Genomic DNA, 22,121 nt, shown 5'->3' on the forward strand with positions numbered 1-22,121 from the left:
AGTGTGTACTAGGAACCGGTCGACAGCGACGTCATTTGTGCGCAGCGTTCAACAACGGAAACAAAGAACAATATTAACAACAGGAGGATGGAGGACGCTGTGATCGGAGCTGTGTTTTTGTTGTGTCTCGCGGGTTTCACAATAATGGACATGGAAAGTCGACGTATACGTAAAGCGATTGAAAGAACGGAAAGGCGGACTAAGAATCTCCAACGACAACTGGCAGTGCTACATTTGCTACAAGTGCCTGCACTTCAGTGTCCGTCCATCTATCGCTGTTCTCCATACTTGCGAAATAAGTTGACACAATGTTTACAGTATGTTTACACGGCGTTTTAAATCATGGCGGGTGAGGGCGTTTTCATATGCGTTTGGCCAATCAATGTCTACTTATGTCACGATTAGTACCAGTTGTGCTGGTTAGACCCTGCTCCGGAGTAGGAGCTAATTTGGTTCTCGAAAAAGGTAGTCCGGTACTAAAATCGCACCCAGTTCCAGCGGTGCGAAAACGCCAAAAAGTGGGTAGTTCCACAATTAGTTCTGGTACTATGAAAAGCTTCCCGCGGTGCGAAAGGCCCTAAAGACAACTTAGTACCTTATGAGATACAGATCTTAACTATTCACCCGGAGAAAGCCAGTGCTGTACCCCCACACAAGTAGGTGGTGCTGTCTTCAGTGTCTACAAAAAAAACTGTAAACTTTCTAGTGACTAAAAAATGAAAAGTAAACACCAATAACATTCTCAGATGAACCAAACCTGCCATGTGAGCCAAGATAATCAAATTATAGTGATATTAAACTATAGTGTTGTAGAGTTATTCTGTGTTACATTAAAAGTACAATACTACTAATAATACAAAGATAAAGCAAGAGATTTAGTCTAAATTGTGTTCTAAACTTACATGAACTAGTGAACCTGTGAATACACAATTAAAGGAAACTACTGGCTACTTAAAAGTTAAGCTAAGCTTTTCATGTTTTAAAAGCCCAAGTTGAACAATATAGCTTATTATTATAATTCTCCTAATTGTGGACCACTGGCATTTTTTTAATCAACTGAAATTATTTATTTTATGGAAAATCAAAGGAAACTGCACCCCCTGGCTGTGTAAACTAGTTTAACAGAGCCTAAATGTAGTGTTTATCTATGGCAATTTATTTAACTGAAACAACAACAAAAATAAGCAAAGAGAAAGATAGACCATTTATTTTATATGCCCATAATTTTATATGCCCCCTCAATGCCCATTGAGGAGAAACTGAAAGATGCTTGCAGCACATTATGTGAAGAATGAGCAAAAACAAATGTGAAGAAAAAAGGAGAAAAGCTGTTTTTTGCCTTTGAAATAATAATTTTTAAAAAATGTTAAAAGTGTTAGATGAACAATGAGCTGTTTAGCTCCCTGATAAACCTACTGTGAGATTATTGGCCCATATAAAGCGGTACATTTTCATGGCCCTTCTCCACACAATGTTAAACAGAGGTGTTAGTCATTTTTTAAAAGGATGTAGCCTTTTAGAGGAGATTTATTTTTCAGACCTGCCACAGAACATTAGAACAAGCTGTCACTGGGGTTAAAGGGCTAGAAATATAAGTGAAAGTTTTGCCATTGAGGAAAAAATAGATTGAACTGAGCTGTCATCTGAACAAAGTCAAAATAAAGAGAGTCAGACTAAAACAAAAAGGTTGCATCATTAACATTAAAGACACTCAAGGGTTTTAACTTTGACTTGAACGTATCTTTGCTCCCTCTAAGGTCACTTCCTTTCTGTGTCAGAACTGGGTTATAATAGTTTGCTCTCTAAATTTCGAGTGACCTCTATGTTATGCTATTTTATTTTGATCGGACTTCCTTTGTTTCTTGTTCCCTGGCTTCCTTTGCTCTTCTCTATGTCTTTCACTGCGGTTCTCTAGAGTCTGGATACCCACTCGACCTCCGCTGCCTCTGCCTTTAATTAAAAAGACAGAGAGACAAGCTGACTCTCTACAGACCAATAATTAGACACACACACGGACACACACGGGTCTCAAAGACATTCACAGGCATACACACACACCAGTGCCAAACACATATGCACACACTCTCTAAAGACCAATGACAAATGTTCTCATCTCCCATCTCCAGGTCACTTCTGACACTTGCTCTCTACATCCCTGGAAAGTGTACAATAACCACAATTAATCTGCATGCTCATTAATATTCAGTACTGTGACAAAGCATGGATAGCAGCTCATAATGAATAAATCCGTCACCACGAATCCCATTGGAAGGAAAAACAGGTCACTGGTCTGCATACATTTGAACGTGAAGGGTGCATGGCCGCTTTCACATATTTTATTTTTACTGAGCACAATTTATTATTGAGAAATACAGTGGTCCTATATAATATTTTTGTAATATATAAAAAAGAAGAAAAATATTTTTCTTGAATTTAATTTGTTACTTTTATTTTTGCATTTATTATAATGAAATACAACTTTAGGCAAAAGTTTAAAACAATAAATATATAACTCAAAATGAAGGTAGAACATGACATAGTTAATGTGATGAACTACACCTGTAGAACACCACTGTAAATTTGAGGGAAACTGATTTCCCACATCTGTGACACTTTAATTTGATGGTTGCCTTAAGAAATCCTGTTGACTGTAAGTAACTTTGCAACTTCATGTCAACTAACTCTCATTAGCAGAGTATTAGTAGAGTGTTAGTAGACTGTTAGAGGACCTCAGATGATGCCAACCCTGAAACAACATACAGAACTACCACATTTTGCTATAAGTTTGATTGCATCATATAATAATTGCTGTTAATAGTGTTCATCGTCTGTTTGATTACGTCTTTAATTGATTTTCCCGTACATTTCTGCCACATGTACATTAACTGACAGTCACCACTGATAAGATACCACTAAATATTGTAGAAACTTAAGTTGCTATAAAGTTGCTTTGCAATGATTTGTAACTTGAAAAGTGCTATACAAATAAACTTGAATTGAATTGAATTGAATTGTTAGGTTAGGGTTAATAGAACAAGTTGACATGTACTTGCAAAGTAACTTATAGTAAGTAGAATATCTCTGGGGGGGACCATCAAAATAAAGTGTTAGCAGATATTAAGCAGACAGTTTACTAATACTCTAATGACTGGTAGTTGACATTGTTACTAAAGTTAACAGAATGTCTAAAGGGGACCATCAAAAAACAGTGTCACCCATAAATCCACTAAAATTGACCTTAACATAATTGAAGGGCATATTAAAATATAACTCAATAGTATATAAAATATCTTAAATTGTTTATCTTTTTGATCTTTCATTCAAAAAAATTCACAAAATTCTAACCTATCATTGAAGTCTCATTATGAAATCAATGTTTTTCTCTAGTTCACTTTGGCCACAATTATTGGCACCCAATTATTGCAACGTCCTTTTCCCAAGATAACAGCTCTGAGTTTTCTCCTATAATGCCTGATGAGTTTGGAGAACACCTGACAAGAGATCAGAGAACATTCCTTCATACAGAATCACTCCAGATCCTTCAGATTCCCAGCCCATGTTGGTGCATCTTCTCTTCAGTTCACCATACTCATTTTCTATAGGGTTCAGGTCAGGGAACTGAGACGACCATGGCGCATTTTTGTGTTGATATTGATGTTTGTTTTGGATCATTGTCCTGATGGAAGATCCAAACATGCCCATTATAAGATTTCTAACAGAGGCAGTCAGGTTCAGATTTTTTTATCTGTTGGTATTTGATAAAATCCATGATGCCATGTATACAAGATGCCCAGGACCACCGGCAGAAAAATAGGCCCACAACATTAAAGATCCAGCAGTATATTTCAGTCAGGTCCACTTCGTCAAAGTATATTTATGACAATTATATAGCATACAGTTAGTGTTTACGGTATGGTTCTGTTCTGGGCAAAACTCCCCACGCCTGTCCATGCAGCCATGCTTGGACAGAGCGGGGAGAGCAGCAAGTCAAACCCCCCTGGGGTACAGAACTGATCCAGTATATGCATACATAATTACAATTCACAATTTACATGAGTTGTAGAAATACAAAATACATGATAGAGAATGCTTGCAAAAGTGAACTGTATACGTTCACTTTTAAAAAAGTATACTGTTTAATCTGAAAAAAAATCTGATTAGATTACAGGTTCAGTTAGGTGGAGTTGGGGTTGGAGGAGGGAGTTGATTTGCGAGCAGCAATGCAATAGAAGAGATGCTGGAGAATGGGAATTTAAATGGACCGCTATGATAAGTGTCAAAACTGGATTGGTACACGTCAGGAACAGCTGACTATCAGCTGATGCGAGCTTGACTGAGGTGGCCTGCCTGAACTAATGCGACGCTTGATTTAAACATGGGCACGGGGTACTTTTTATCCCTGCCTGCACCAGACCCACCAGATGGGTTTATATATATATACTTACAGTATACAGGTGCATCTCAATAAATTAGAATGTCGTGGAAAAGTTCATTTATTTCAGTAATTCAACTCAAATTGTGAAAGTCGTGTATTAAATAAATTCAATGCACACAGACTGAAGTAGTTAGTTTCTTTGGTTCTTTTAATTGTGATGATTTTGGCTCACATTTAACAAAAACCCACCAACTCACTATCTCAACAAATTAGAATACTCCATAAGACCAATAAAAAAAAGTTTTATTTTATTGGTTTTTGTTAAATGTGAGCCAAAATCATCACAATTAAAAGAACCAAAGACTTAAACTACTTCAGTCTGTGTGCATTGAATTGATTTAATAGACGAGTTTCATAATCTGAGTTGAATTACTGAAATAAATGAACTTTTCCACGACATTCTAATTTATTGAGATGCACCTGTATATATTTTACTTATATATTTAATATATATTTTACTTATCTATTTAACTAGAATTTCTAGTTATTAACTAGAATTTCTAGACTACATCTATTATGGCCAACATGCATTGGAGAAAAATATTTATTTCATAATGTGAGTTCCCCCCCACTTTCAGTTGTTTCACTTCAATGAAAGGTTAGAATTTTGTGATTTCTTTTAATGAAAGATCAAAAAGATAAATGATGTAGATTTATTTTCACAGCCGCATTTGCTCATATTTACCAAGGGTGCCAATATTAGTGGAGGGCACTGTAAATCTATCATCATTAACTAGGCCTATATATTCTTATTTTTATTGTTTCTTTAATGCATATTTTGGTATTTTGATTATATAATCATCAGGTGCTTAAATTGAACTCAGAGCATGCCAGAAAAATGCAAGTATGTGGAGATGTGCCCTATCAGCACATACTACTTCATCTGGGAAAAAGACATCATAGATCTTACTTGTACATAAATCTCCATCAGTCTTTATAGTCTGATATTATTAGTATTGCAGAATTATTAATATAAAAGACATGATGCATGGACATGATTTATATTACCATTGGATTGCTCATGTTCACGTTGACAGATAAAAAAAGGTACGAAAATTAAGCAAAAACAGCTTAAAGACATCTAGTAGTACACTGTGTATTATTGGATGCCATTTAAGATGTTTATGTTTTTTTCTTTATTTTTGCTGGATGTTATTGGGATTTTGGTTGTTCAATAAACTTTTGCACATCTGTAGGCTCTATGCATGGCCTGGCTTGGGCTGCTATAGAAAGCTATAGAAAGACCAAGGACATTTTTTTCAAGTTTTTCACACCTTGGTATTGGTAAAACTATTACTGGTCAACCTTTTAATTCAAAGGAGCAATATTTACTGATGTACTAAAAACCTAGTCTACTGTACACAGTAGTACACTGTGTATTATTGGATGCCATTTAAGATGTTTATGCTTAATTTATGGCTAATTTTCTAGTTCTAGTTCTATTTTTTTCTTTATTTTTGCTGGATGTTATTGGGATTTTGGTTGTTCAATAAACTTTTGCACATCTGTAGGCTCTATGCATGGCCTGGCTTGGGCTGCTATAGAAAGCTATAGAAAGACCAAGGACATTTTTTTCAAGTTTTTCACACCTTGGTATTGGTAAAACTATTACTGGTCAACCTTTTAATTCAAAGGAGCAATATTTACTGATGTACTAAAAACCTAGTCTACTGTACACATTTAAACGACTGAATTGACAAAGTGTTGTACTGCAGTTCCCTTTACAGAAGTGACAGTCGGAAATTTGAACTTTACTGAACTAATGATCTCTACCACATTTGTGAGTGTCAGCAAATATTTGAGTGATGGAGCTTTGGAAATGTGCACATATATCTGGATAAACTGAAAAGGTCAGGAATATAAAAAGAAGTCTAATTATTTAGGTTTAAAGATGACTTTAAGGAACCACTACTAGATTTGTACATGTAATCCTCTAATTTAAGATTGCTAAACTTTACAACAACATTTTTTTACAATGACAAGAGAAAGAATTTTTTAATTTTAATTTTTATAATCCTCGGCTGTGGAAATGCTGAGAGTAGGGCTGTTTGTTTCACTTTCCCTCCAATTTGTACATAAATCTCTGTGCTGAGCAAATGACAAATTATTTCAGTTTCAAACTTTTATTGGTACTGGATATTCTTATATTTTGAGAATGGCTGTGTCTCATAAATCGTATGATTTAAAATGATTAGTTAGTGGCACAATACTTGAATCTGTAAAACAGGGAGTTTAACAAAATATATTCACATTGCTCTGGTAGATTCTAATAATGATTATGAGATTTCAGTGTTTGACAGAATAAATCCTAAGGTTATGCAAGCAGCTCTGCACATTAAGTGACAAATTATAGAAGACAGAATGTGCATAGATTCACTTGTTCATATAATTCTTAAGGGTAATGCAGGTAAACGGATATGACTTGCTCTCCATAACAGAGGAACTGAAGCTCTAAAATGCCTCACTACTCTACTTATGTAGGTTTTAGGAAGTTAGTTATTGTATAGCTAATATCAGAAGGTTGATGTCACAGGAGGTAAGTACTCTACTTTAGATTACATGAACTTTAGAGAACTTCATTTTTGTATTAAAGCATAGTTTGCTGAAACTTTTTACATCTTTCGTCATCTTTGAGCAAATTACAGAAAAAGGAAGCAAGGAACAATGAAAGACATGATTAACATACACTACTGTTCAAACATCTGGGGTCAGTAATATTTTCTTTTAAGAAATTAATACTTCTATTCAACATGGATTGATCAAAAGTGAAGTAATAATGTTACAAACAATTTCTATGCCATTCTAATACATGCTGTTCCTTTGAACTTTCTTTTCATCAAAGAATCCTGAAAAAAATCTTTCACAGTTTCTTCAAAAATATTGTGTGTGTTTCTTGACCACCAAGTCAGCATATTAAAATCATTTCTAAAGGACCATGTGACACTCAAGACTGGAGTAATTCAAAATGAAAATTCAGCTGACATCATAGGAATAAATTAAATAAATAAAAAAATACTATAATAGAAAAGTTATTTTAAATTATATCAATATTATTGGTTAGTCCTTATCTTTGGAACGGTAGCTTTTTTTTCCTTTTTTTTTACAAGCATTTACCTCAATAATTTTTTTTTCATCCTTTTTGTCTATACGTAGGTGGGTAGCTGTTAACCTTTGATTTATCGTAATGTTCTCCATATTTTTTAAAATGTTAACAAACATTTTAAGATGCATATTCTTTGAATAAAACTCACTTTCTTTTAAGAAACTTTTTTTTTTTAAGTGTCTTGATGCAAAACTAAAACACTGGCATCCTCTCAAACTGCCCTAATATCGAAAGGTCCTTTAAAATTAACCAGGCTTGATGTGTCCCCGAGTCAGTGTTTACTGCTACAAGCTCTGCCCCTCTGCTGCCCTGAGATAGAGAGGACGCGCACACATACACACAAAAATGAACGCACACACACACACAACCACTTTGGCTGTCACTCTTGGAGTGAAACTGTTGGAGGATGTGTAGACATTTGGATAGACAGCCAAACTCTTCAAGGACATCCCTCATGCTCTCCGCAGGCCATGAATACCCACACGAACACATGCACACACACCCTTGAAAGTTTCACATGAACGCACGCACAAGCCCACACTTGGACGTACTTGACTGCCATCTTCCTGTAGGGCATCAACAGAGCATCAACATGAAACTTGAGCACAACAGACAGGCAAACAAAATAAACCCTGCGCAACCTATGATTGTACAGCCATAATCTGCGATTCTCTCACAGCAGGTCAGAGAGTTTTTTAGAACGCTAAAATCACTGCTCGATCACAATCAAAATCCTGTGGAGCGACTTCCCCTGGAGATGTGCTTCCTTAGCCACATTTGCATAAGATCTGTTTTGTCTAGACAACAAAATACACAAACCCCACCTTCACAATGATTTCTTGCTCTGTGGGGGCTTCTTTAAGAGAAAATGTCATGGTGGACTTTGGAGGGCAAACTATGGATCAGGACCCAAGGGCAAGCGCAGCAGGGGCCGCAAAATGATTCTCTTGCATTTCCATCATCTTTATGGATTTTCATTGATTGTTTTTACAATTGAGAAAGAGGCCAAACAGCCTCTCCATTGCCGTGAATCAAAAGTGAAAGCTTTCAGCTTTCAATGACATTAGGCCTAAGAGAGTACGCTTTCAGCAGAACACACAGTTTCTTGCTCTCTCTTGCACACACACTCACACTCACTCTGCTTCAGGAAAACTGCTACGGATCAATTTGGTCGTTAAAGCCACTAACATCACAATATAGCAAATGCTTCAAACATGCAAACGTTACTCTAGTTGAAAGCCGTACAGCATGAGCCAAACAAGTATCATCATAAAATGTAAATTGTAGCTGTGTTCCAATTGGTAGAGTCTCTATATAATGTTCGCTTTACTTATCTACAGTTGAAGTTCACTTAACTTGACAAAATGCATTAATTCAAAACACCCTGCAACGTCATCACAAATAAACAAAACTTTAGTCACTCATACTAGATCCATGTGTATTTATATAAATGTGAATGTATTATTTATTTAATTAATATAAATTGTCATATTTTAAAGTATTAAAAAGAGTCTGTTGCGTTGTCTAATATGAAAACTTGACAATGTAATTTAGTTATATTAAAACTGAAATAAATCCATTCCATCATATACACTGTAATCAAAGCAACTACATATTTTACAGTTTACGAAACCTTTTGAGTCTCAAATACTAAGAAATATAATTTTCTTGAAACTATAACTACACTGTCAGACCAACAGTTAACACAGTTATCTGAACGAGGAATTTCATATTGATGAAATGTTATGGGTTTGTGAGCTCCCAGCATGCATTGCAGCATGAATAAATTATGCGGTTACATAAGAATATTGTTTTGCTGTTTGCTGATTTTATTTAAGAGTTTTGTTGTGATGTAAAGAGCTTACATTTTTACATTTCTGGATTGTCACCATTCTTGGGGTTTGTGTGTCAAGAGTTGAGGCCTACAGTATGTACAACCATTAAAAACTATATCCTGGGTATGCTTTTAACATTTTAAGTGTCCTATAAGACTATATATATGGCTATTAAAAATGTATTGTGTTACTAATTTTTAAAAAAATAGCTAAAGAAGAAATCTGTTGTACTGACAAATTTAATGGCTAAATGAGGTATTTTGCATTAATTGAACAAACACATTCAAACTTACAAAAAGTAATATTATGTAGTACAATTATTAAGACAATAGTTCATTAGTCAGATTAAACAACTCAATTAATATGGATTACGATGACTTTTTAACCTTTATGGAAGTTTTGATTACATAGACTTTTATTAAAGGCACCTCTAAATATTTGTGTTGTGTGTGTGTGGATTGACATTATGACAGAATTTTCATTTTTAGGTGATCTATCCCTTTAAGATGGTGTAATAACCTGTAAAGTCCACTTCTCGGGGCACTTACAATCGAATGGAACACCTTGTCTCTAATTCTTCCGTGATGTCATCACACACACATGCATGGCTGCAACACGCTCTCTATGACACCTTTGAGTATAGCTGTATCCTACTCTACAGGTATCTGTCCATCTGCTCTCACCTTCTGGAGCAAACAAGGGTATTTAACACAGGCTGCACTATAATAACAGTAAAAATTAGCAGCACCATTATTGCCTATGCGTCTTAGTGCGTAAATAGCACTTGTATGTGTGCGTGCCAGTGATTGAGCGAGGTACAACAAAGGTGCGAAAGGCCAGACATTAGCTTTATCACTTGTGTGGTAATAAGACAGAGTGTCTACAGGAAGCAACAGGAAATGTTTCACATTTGATGAAAACTGGCATGACAGAGGGCTTCATTTGTTGCTTGCCGCTGAGAGGCTACCGGTGTCATCTCTTCTCATGCTAACATCATTTCCTAAACGGATCTTTAGAAAATACCATATGGGCCTCATTTTTCATTTAACGTCATGATTGTGTGTGATGCTTTTTTTATATATTATTGAACGCTATTCTTTAAACAATTTGGTGCTGTGTTATGTATAGCAGTGTCAAATGTGTCAAATCAATACAGCGAATGTCTGTGTGCAATGCAATAAATGTGTGTATGTCAAGGCGAGATAGAGACAGAAAGAGTTTGCGTGGATGCTATCTGTTCTCTGACGTTCAGTTTGCATCTGTGGCATCGCAAAACATCACTCATGCGGTTTGGTGAAAGATACTCTGATGGCATCAGCAGCACTGCAGAAACACGCACGCACACATAAATTCTGCAGGTATTACCCTGCCAATCTAAAAGTCTGCTCTCCATTGCCGTGAATCAAAAGTGAAAGCTTTCAGCTTTCAATGACATTAGGCCTAAGAGAGTACGCTTTCAGCAGAACACACAGTTTCTTGCTCTCTCTCTTACACACACACACACTCTGCTTCAGGAAAACTGCTGAACGCTACGGATCAATTTGGTCACTAAAGCCACTAACACCAAAATATAGCAAATGCTTCAAACATGCAAATGTTACTCTAGATGAAAGCCGTACTGCATAAGCCAAACGAGTATCATCATAAAATGTAAACTGTAGAGTAGCTGTGTTCCAATTGGTGATGTCACTGTGTAATCTTCACTTCTCTTTACTTACCTGCAATTGAAGTTCACTTAACTTGACAAAATGTGTTAATTCGGGAATACCTTGCAACATCATCACAAATGAACAAATCTTGAGTCGCTCAGACTAGATCCATGTGTATTTATTTAAATATACATGTATTATTCATGTAATTAATATAAATGGTCATATTTTAAAGCACTAAACTGAGTGATATATGTCTGTTACTTTGTTTAATATGACAATTTGGCAACACAGTTTGGTTATATTAAAATTGAATTAAATCTGTTCATCATCCACTGTAATTAAAGCAACTACATATTTTACAGTTTATGAAACCCTTTGAGTCTTAAATTCTAAGAAATGTAATTTTCTACATGAACTACATAAAAACTTGTGTCAGACCAACAGAGTTCCCCCAAATGTTTCCCCAAAGAATTTAATATTGATGAAATGCTAAGGGTTTGTGAGTTCCCAGCATGCATTGCAGCATGAATAAATTATGTGTTTACATAAGATTGTTGTTTTGCTGTTTGGTGACTTTATTTAAACATTTGTTTCTTTATTGTCATTATTGTTAAAGGTGCAGTAGGAGATCTTGGAAAATGCTAACTTGATAGCACTGAACGCGAACATCCCACCCTTCCTGCAAATCGTCGTTCAAAGCCACACCCCCTGAACGCATACATACGCAGATCAGTCAATCAGAGACAACATTACTACAATACATCATTTGTCATTCACCGGTGAGAAAACTTTATAGTACAGTTTGTAAAAGTACTACAATACCAGGAAGGAAAATTGTTGATGTTTGCCTGCCATGCTTGCTCTGTCTGCAATAGTGTACGTGAACGCACTGATGACGTATCCTGTCTGCGCGAACCGAGTGTGCAGAGGTATGTTAATACACATGTTGACAGGCAGGTAGGAAAGTCAATCAAAACGCTCGGACCGAGCGCTTTGATTGGACGAACATTTCTTGGTCCTATGCCTTCCACAGAATATATAAATACAGATAAATACATTTAGACCACTTAACATAATGATTGCTATCAGGATGTGAAGAGACTTTCAACCAGCATAACAAAAAATGTTTCTGAAGACAATCACCTATTGCACCTTTAAATGTTGTGTTGTGATTTCTTGATTTCTTCACCATTCTTGGATTTTGTGTCGTGTGTTGAGGCCTGCAGTATGTACAACCATAAAAAAAACTATATCCTGGATATCTTTGCTACGTCCAACATATGAAGTGTCCTATAAGACTATACAGTATATATGGCTATCAAAAAAAAAAAATAAATTGTTTTACTGCTGAACAAGAAATCTGTTGTCTTGACAAACTTATTGGCTAAATTAGGTATTTTGCATTTAATGAACAAACAAATTCAAAGTAATGTTACGTAGTATAATTATTAAGAGAATCATTGGGACATCTTATCTGAATGCATCATGTTGCCTTGGATTTTTGACATTTTTTAACAATTTATTTACTCTTCATAAGGCTTGAATTAAACAGCCTGATTAATATGGATTCATTTTACAATGACTTTATAACCTTTTTGAATGTTTTGGTTACATGGACTTTCAATAGAGAGACAGAAACCACTGATGTTTCATTAAAAAAATTATTTTCCAAAGAGTAACCAAAGTCTTATGTGTGTGGATCGACATGATGATAGAATTTTCATTTTTGGTGTAATAACCTGTAAAGTCCACTTCTCGGGGCACTTAATCGAAAGGAACACCTTGTCTCTAATTCTTCCATGATGTCATCACACACACATGCATGGCCTTTGAGTGTAGCTTTGCCTACTCTACAGATTATCTGTCCATCTGCTTTCACCTTCTGGAGCAAAGAAGGGTATTTAAGATAGGCTGCATTATAATAACAGTAAAAATTAGCATCATTATTATTGCCTATGCATCTCAGTGCGTAAATAGCACTTGTATGTGTGTGTGTCAGTGATTGAGCGAGGTACAACAGAGGTGCGAAAGGCCAGGCATTAGCTTTATCACTTGTGTGGTAATAAGACAGAGTGTCTACAGGAAGCAATGGGAAAGGTTACACATTTGATGAAAACTGGCATGACAGAGGGCTTCATTTGTTGCTTGCCGCTGAGAGGCTACCGGTGTCATCTCTTCTCGTGCTAACATCATTTCCTAAACGGATCTTTTGAAAATACCATATGGGCCTCATTTTTCATTTAATGTCATGATTGTGTAATATATAATTTTTAAATATATTATTAAGTGTTATTCTTTAAACAATTTGGTGCTTCATTATGTATAGCAGTGTCAAATGTGTCAAATCAATACAGCGAATGTCTATGTGCCATGAAATAAATGTGTGTATGCCAAGGCGAGATGGAGACAGAAAGAGTTTGTGGAGATGCTATCTGTTCTCTGATGTTCAGTTTGCATCTGTGGCATCACAAAACATCACTCATGCGGTTTGGTTAAAGATACACCAATGGCATCAGCAGTACTGCAGAAACACGCACGCACACATAAATTCTGCAGGTATTACTCTACCAATCTAAAAGTCTGCTGACAGAGTCAGTCATTTATATTTCAGATGAGCCACAGAAATTGTGAAGGAAAAGGAATGAGTTTGGGTTACAAAAAAATAGGCGTCATTCACACTCAAAACACAGCAGCATATGGAGAAATACAAGCAGAGCACCCTGGGCACTAGAGATGTAGATATCTAGCAGATGCAGCAAGTAGATTATTGATGAAAGAAATTGATTGTTTGTAAATGAAAGTGGTGCAGGCAGATAATTGACAGTCATATTAAAGTAATATCCATTTATTCTTCTGAACCGTGCACTGAACCGTGTTCTTATTGGCAGGTTCTTTTGAAACATCTGCATCCCAAACACCTGCGTTCTTTATATGCACTGGATTCAAACAAACTGCATTTCCACACTTCATCCACCATGTTGACTTTGTCTTTCGACATATGATTAACTGACAACAACTGCAAAATAATGTGTAAATATTTAGCCACAAGAAACTACTTTCTTACCAAAAGCACTTGGCTCACAATTGTTAGCCATTTTTGTCTATTTCTCTCAGCTACTATGGCCTTATGGGACAGAAAAGTGTCCACTAGCTGCATGCACACTTCATTATCTCAGCAGATGCAGTAGGTCATTCGGGTATTGCTTGTCTACAGTTTTATAAATACTACATATTCTGACATTCTACTCTTTTTGCATAGTGTGTAGCAAGGAAGTACACTAGAAACAAGAATATAAAATATGATGCTTGTATAAAATATGATACTCATAAAATAAATACAAATAAAGGAACAGTAACAAAACTCCATACAACATCTTTCATACAATCTTTCCATATAAATAAAGAGTTGAAGAGAAATTTCAGAGAAAGCTGAGTATGAGCACAACAGTGACAAGCAAAATGAAAGACTATTTTGCTCACACATACTGCGAAATAATCAGAATAACAGAGAAATGATTGTATGGGTGCTATGAAAACTGGTGGTTTTCAATGATCAATATAATCCTTTATGGAAAGTACACATTCATTAAAGAAATGTTAATATTAAGTGGAGACAGATTGACTTATTGTTTTCATTTATGGATTGTTCTCGCTGCCTGTTAATTCGTGGTCTGTCAAATGCAGGGCATTTGTGCACTTTTTTACTGATGCTTTGGATGGTACGCTTTGGTTGCAGAGTCTCTGTTCATAAACACAACAGAGATTTTTTGTTTTTGCTATAAAGAAACAAAAAAGGTTACGCACGCGTGAGAGTTCTGGTTTTGCAGCTGCCGCGCACCAGTCCTGCGTGTGAACTACTCCAGAATATCAAAGCCATCACTATACAAAACTACAGATAAGATGACCCACTTGTTCCATTTTAACTTTACAAGTATATATTAGTAACTATTACCAAAGTAAGGCTCTTTCAAGTGAAATACGTTGAATAAAGTTTACACTCACGCTGCTGTTGTGTCCGGACCACAGCACCATGGCCTGATTATGAGCCGAATCTGCGGACAGCGCAAAGGTGGACGTGATCAGGTGTGGCTCATTCTGCCTCGGGCTCTTCCCGGTACCGTCAACTCCTCCGGTACGCCTGAACTCGAACCGAGAACCGGCCGCGCTGTCAGACGGAAACAGACTGCGCTTTTCTCTCCTGTTCACTTTGGTTTCCTCTGGAGACCATGTTGGATAAACTTTTCTGTCTTTTTCTTCAGCTGGGCTTGTCCGTTCCGCTCTGGATATGTGCGCGTTCTGCAGTTTCTCTCTCCAAGACACGAAAGGAGATTTTTTGTGCGCTTCGTGCGAAAGTTGAGCTCCATCAAGTCTCCATTTCCAGTTTTTATCAGTACTGCCGTCCGGTGCACTTCCAAAATCACGGCTGACAAAAGCTGTCCGACGTATTGGTGCGAAGCACGAGGCGCAAGTGATATCTGCGCACACTGGGAGCGGCACGAGAGCGCAGAGAAAAAACAGCGTCCAGTACGTCCAGCTCGACTCGAACCCCAAGACATCCTTCGTCTTAATCATCCTCCCTCTCATTTTTACCTTTTAGACCCTACCAAGTCCACGTAAATGCCCTTAAAATCCCAGCATAAACAACTAAATTAACTTTTCGCCACGGTATATAGTGACGTTGGGGGATACCTGTATAACGGTGAATGTGTCTGATGTGCGGGTTCGGTCGGTTCTGAGCGGGGTGTAGTTACCGGAGGGGTGGAGCCGCTGAGTGACATGCTCTCACTCACTCACTCCGCTTGGATCGAGCTCGGGAGCAGAGTGTGTGACAGGTGCGCGCGCGGGGTATAGCGATGGCCCCGAGGGTATCCGCGAGCAGAGACATCTGGAGCAGTCGAGACTGCATCTTTTCAAATTAATATGTAAGCAGGAAAACAGATAACCTCTTCTGCCGTCACATCAGTGAGAGACAGATTTTAAATACGGAAACAAAATGAAAACCAGTGATAAGTCTTAATTTTAAGAAATTAATTTGTTTAACAGTGACTTGCGCTCCTTAAACTTGTATCATTTACTCTCCCTATTGTCCTTATAAACGTGTTGAACATATATTGTAAAGAATCAGTATGCATTACTTTTTCCATATACTGGCAGTTCATTGTGACCACATATATCAGTCTCCAAAAATGAACAAAAAATACAATTAAAAGCACCGTGGAAGTGGTCCATATGACTTTTTTTAGGCCATATGAGTATGAAAATTTAGATTGTTATTCCCTCACACTTTAACTATCTAATTTCACTATAAATTCTGCAAATTCAAAGTGCTGAGTTGCTTTGAAAACACGTGATAAGCAATGGTATTCGGCATAAATGGTGTCAAAGATAGCAAGGTGGATTGACATGGAATCTTTTAAATCTAAATTCGGTTGCGAATGAGATTTCAGAGCTTCAGTGGAGGGAAGGGAAGGAGGGAATTTTTAACAGCTTACATTTTAGTTTGTTCCTCACACAAAGCTATAGAAGTTTAAAAGAATCTCACAATCAACATTTACACAATGTACCAAAATATAAACAGTTTTCTTTTTAAGCAAATTTAGTAGCTTAATAATATGTTTGCTTAATGTTGTCAAGTTTTCTTCAGTCTCTCAAGCTTACAGAAATGAAGAACAAAGAAGATTTTACAAAGAAGATGCATGATAAACAAAACATGATACCAGAAAGATATTGGCCCTGCAAGGTGCGTTATACCACAATATAGTTCATAAATACCAGTGATGTTTTAATGTGTGACTGCATAATTGTGCAGGAAGTTGAGTCATCTGTGTCCCAATTTTAAAGTTTATCAAGGCACTTTCTAGTGCCCAAATTCATGTTTACAATAGGTTGATTGACACGTCAGAATATATAAGTAGTGTGGAGTAGTTTTATGGAGTTTTTTTGGTCATTATGAAAACTCTCGGAGCATGGAAAAGATTCTTCAGAAATTCTCCTTTTTTGCTTCACTGAATAAATAACACCATACAGGTTTGTATAGAAGCCAGTTTCTGCCTCAGATAAAAAAAAGATATAATAAAGTTTAAAATAAGAAATAAAGTCACATTGTGAGAAATACATTTGCAATTGTGCACCATAATGTCACAACTGTGATAAATAAGGTTATTATTGTGAGACCTTATTTGTTTCCTCAGTGAAAGAATCTGGCTTCTGTACACTGAAAGAAAAAAAAGGTTAAAAAAATACTGGTAAGTTTCTGCCAGGACATTATCTGTTAAGTTTACAGACATTTCCATTAACCCTAAAACTCAACACAATGCAATGTGCGATTCAAAATACAGTTTAAACATCTGTGAAAAATCAATACAGAAAATTCCTTCATATTAACACAGTGCACTGTGCCCTAGTTTTATGGACTTTTCCTAGAGTGTATGTTCGAATGACACCAGAGTAAGTAAATAATGACAGAATTTTCATTTTCCACGAGCTATTCCTTTAATTTCAAAGTTAAAACCTGAAAACAAGAGGTTTAGTATTGAACTGTTGCAAGACACAACAAACAGTAATCTATATATAAGTTTAAAGCATTTAAACTTATATAGATTATCTGTATAAACATCCTAATCAATTTGGGAAGGATTAAAAAAAGGGAAAGCAAGCATGAAGAAGATTTGCATTCATTATTAATTTAAAATAACCGGTCGATTACATGATTAGAGACAGAAACAGACATTAAGAGAGAGAGAGAGGGGGCAAGGGATGTCTTTCCTCTCCTTTGGGAAGGAAATTGCACGTGTTTGAAGCAGGAGGGGGGGTAAGGAAAACACTTTATGCAGTAGTGTTAAAATATGCACAATTACAACTGGCTCTCTGTATGAACTGGAACACTTTCACATGGACACACACACATACAAACATGCATGTTCAGCCTGACATGAGGAAGGTCAGAAATATCTGATCCCCTTTTTATCACCACAATTAAGGTGATCTGGAAATTACCCTAGCTCTGTCCATCACAGAAAACCCAGAGGATTTACGTAAGTGCCATAGATATCTTTATTTTCCAGCACTCAGCTGAAATCTAACCCTTGCTAACAGCTAGAATGATTTATTGAACTGTATTGCAGTAACTGTCTTAACTCAACTGACCTACCTGTTAAGTTGACCTGATTAAATTTATTAGCACATTCAAGTTGAATAAACACTGTATGCAATACGCAATGTTACTGAGTGTGTGAGACTCATTTTTTTTTAATAAAAGTTTTTTTTTTTCAACAAAGCTTAGTTGGATAGTTCACCCTATCCAAAAAATTAAAATTCTGTCATAATTTACGTACCCTCATGTTGTTACAAACCTGTATGCATTTCTTTGTTCTGCTGAAGAAAAAAGAAGATAATTTGAGGAAATTAACAGTTTCGATTACCATTGAATTCCATTGCATGAAAAAACATACAATAGAAATCTATCTATCTATCTATCTATCTATCTATCCATCCATCCATTCAAACTTTAAGCTTTTCACAGTTGTGCAAAGGAATGGTATAGTCACTAATTTACCTGTGTTTATATGCATGTGAGTTTTCAATATAGTAACCACCCTGTTTCACCATCTGAATGCAATTGATATGACCGTGTACCTCTCAACAAAGTAAATCAGCTGTGTAAAAAAAAAAAAACGGAACTTTTAAATGCGCTAAAGGTGTGAATAATACAGCATCAGGTTTTTCAATGGGATTCCTTCCCCTTGTTGTGTTCATTAATCATTTGTTTGTGTTTTGAAAGGAAGCTTTTCCTGGCAGAATGCCTGGTGTAGTCACAATGTGAAGGTGACTGACTGGAATGGTTTGCATGTATTGGATAATTGGCATTTCACTAATCACTTATTGCTGTGTCAATGCTTTGTCAGATTTTCTGACAGTTTCAAATGTAATAAATCAATAACCTCTTCCTCTGTGACATTTTTACTTTAGGGCAGACTCTGTCAGGATTTCCCTATGATTCCAGCCTTGAATACTCCACTGGTTTGCTGGCAGCAATGGTATGACTTTTAAAAAAACAATACATGCAGCTCATGGCTCTTAGTCCACTCACATCCCCCAGTATATCACGCTTCTGTCCTACTCAAACACAAACAGACACAGTCTTCTCTGCAGTTTACGATATACTGCTGCAAAATATAGACACTTACTGTCACATTCTTCATACTGATGTATGTTCATGCACATTCAAACACATGCATGTGCAAAGACTCGCAGCCTCCAGGCAGTGTCCCATTTGTAGTGTTCTCAGTCCATGCAGGAGCTTGTTAGCTCTGACACTCCGGTATGAGATCTGACAGACACTGAAATGGCCTCCTCCTGCACATACACACACTTACGCAGACATGTGGAAGAGAGTGCTGCAGAGCTTTTATCACTGCAGTTGCCATTGTGTGTAGTGGAAAACACACACGCACACACACACACACAAACACACAAGCGCACATTCATTGGTACGCAGACACACACACAAGCATACTTTCATTGGTCCTATTGGATGGGTTTCTCTGTTGCACAGAAACAGTCAACTGAAAGAAAGAGAGAAAGACCAGAAACTGACATAATGAAGCAGCTACACTCACACTGGTTAGATTTATTTTAAAAAAATGTACAAAGGAAAGGGAGAGAAGAGCATTAAAATTCCTAAAACTGAATAATCCATATTAGATTAATTGTTTTTACGAAAACAATGTTCTTTTGTTTATTACGGCTCATTACCTGTGCAGTTTTTTTTCTCATCATTATGGCTAATTTATCTGGGCAATGACTACAGTCAGAACAAATCTCTGGATTTCAAAAACAATTCAAAGAAAGTCTCAAACTACTGACGTGATACATTTTAAACTGCAGAGCCTGGATTGTTTTGGTAAACACATGGGCATGAGTCTCCAACAAGGTCAGCAAAGGTCTACCCTGATCAACAGGAACTGAAAATAACGTGTCAGTGGCAACATTATAGACTGAACTTTTAAAAGCATTTTCTCTTGGCTCTTATGGTAGGGCTCAAGTGAAAGTCTGAAGCTTAAGGTGTTAGTTCACCCACCTGTCATTATTTACTCACCCTCATGTCATTCCAGCCGTATGATTTTTTCTTCTGTGGTGCACAGTTTTGACACATTCATGCAATTCTTTTCCATACAATGGGGATGGATGCTATCAAGTCCTACAGTAAAATGCATGATAAAAGTCTTATAAAGTCCATGCAACTCAAATACTATATTTCAAGTCTTCTGAAGCCATATGATATTTGTGTGATGAACGGACAGAAATGAACAACATTATTTGCTTAAAATATTCCACCCTGATGTGCTTAAATCTAATTCATGTGTCAATTTGGCAGTGATGCTCACATGTCTTGTGACCAGTTGTTGTGTGACAAGTTTTAAAATGCTGTGAGAGATTTTTCAGTGAGTAATGATTAAATAAAAAGCCATTCACAAAGCTTCAGAACATTTAGCAACAGAGTCAGTTTGAAAATGCTTCCTAACATCTTGCTTTTTTCTGTTTCACAGACGAAAGAAATGCATGTTGGTTTGGAATTACATGAGGGTGAGTAAATGATGACTGAATTTTTATTTTTGGGTGAACTATTCCTTTAACTATTCCGGAATCATTAATTTATGTAAAAGCTTTTAAAAAGCAGGCCAATTTATAAGGTCACAGAGCAGTAGTGAAAACACGAGACACAAAGCAAATCACTGCAAAAGATATTTTGGAACAGCTGTAATGTGTAAAAGTCAAACTGATTTGAAACAACATGAGGGAGTGTAAATGATGACAGATTTTTCATTTTTGGTGAACTATCCCATTAAATTGCTTTACCTAGACATAAATATGGAGAGAAACAATTTAGAAGTGTTCTATGAGAGTCCGTCAAATAGCAAGGTTGGAGGTTTTATGTACAATTTTGCTCTTCTAAAATCACAGGAACTGCATCAAGTGCTCAAAAAATTTTTTTTTTAAAAATTCCCAATCGAGTGTTTCATCTGAAGTGCATAAAATAAAGATGTTCTGAAAAGCAGCCCAGTACAAACTTCTTAGACAATGTGATCAATTTCATTCTGATGTTTCCCCAGTGGTTAGAGGTTAGGTCACCAGAAAAGTTAAAGATGTTCCATTTACACATTGTTTTGATTGCCTTATCGACTTGTCGTCATGACAATTATGTGATTGATGAATAAAATGTCTATTTTATTACTTAAAATTAAAGTCAACAGGATTAGGAATAAGAGTAACTTATTGGTACCTCTTACAATAAATCTCCTGTTAAACTCGCTAAATATGAAAACAGTGACACACATCTTGAGGGCAATAAACACAATCAGTTTGAACAAAGCTATCAGTTGCAATTACGCTTGCAAATGAACTATTAATGAATAATGCAGACCACTGCACACAAGATGTGGTTTGTCTTTAATGGGGTTTTGGAATCATTCTCTCTGTGTTTTAATGTTGACTCTCTTTCTCTCTCTCGCTCCTTTTTCCTCGCTGTCCAATTACGCTGCAGCTTCGCCATTCAAAATCTTAATCAGAAAGCAGCCTATTCATTTATATACGGGCATCCATGCATATTAGCAATACAAACACATGCAGGCACACAAATATTCTCAGGTCTTTATGACTCTGCTGAGTGCATTTGTTTATTGCCACTGGAAAGCAAACACCATCTGTTAATGAACAAACTCTCTGACCCACTTAGTTTCATTCAGTCTCTCTTAGCCTTACACATGCACATGCTCCAGACAGACAGAAGTTCATACGTGTGTCATTTGAGACAGAAAAGAATACTATTCTTCAGATACATAGAATAAACTGAATCAGTTTGTGCCGTGTAATATTTTTCCAAGGCACTGCATGAATCAATACTATCAGATTGACTTTGGCTCTTTGGGAAAACAAATCAATAAATAAGTTGTTTTCTATATGAGTACCTTAATAGACATAAATCAAAAGAAGAGCCTATGAGATGTGCAATGGATTAAAAGAGAGCAAGAGAGAGAAAGAGAGTGATGTCTGCCTCTCTGTTATTGAAAGGCTAAAACAATATGTGTAAAAACCAT

The 22,121-nt window shown here is 36.4% G+C and overlaps 1 protein-coding gene across 1 annotated transcript in view; it reads right to left on the reverse strand.

Moving 5' to 3' along the window:
- Positions 1 to 15,787, reverse strand: part of LOC107717099 (VPS10 domain-containing receptor SorCS3-like) — an 89,807-nt gene extending 74,020 nt beyond the window's left edge. Inside the window, exon 1 of the mRNA XM_016523750.1 lies at positions 15,028 to 15,787. Coding sequence (XP_016379236.1) covers positions 15,028 to 15,609 — 582 coding nt within the window. The 5' untranslated portion in view covers positions 15,610 to 15,787. The remainder of the gene's footprint in view (positions 1 to 15,027) is intronic.
- Between the last annotated feature and the right edge of the window lie 6,334 nt (positions 15,788 to 22,121).

This window comes from Sinocyclocheilus rhinocerous, unplaced genomic scaffold (assembly GCF_001515625.1).
Source record: "Sinocyclocheilus rhinocerous isolate Xijiao unplaced genomic scaffold, SAMN03320098_v1.1 scaffold119, whole genome shotgun sequence".
Taxonomy (NCBI): domain Eukaryota; kingdom Metazoa; phylum Chordata; class Actinopteri; order Cypriniformes; family Cyprinidae; genus Sinocyclocheilus; species Sinocyclocheilus rhinocerous.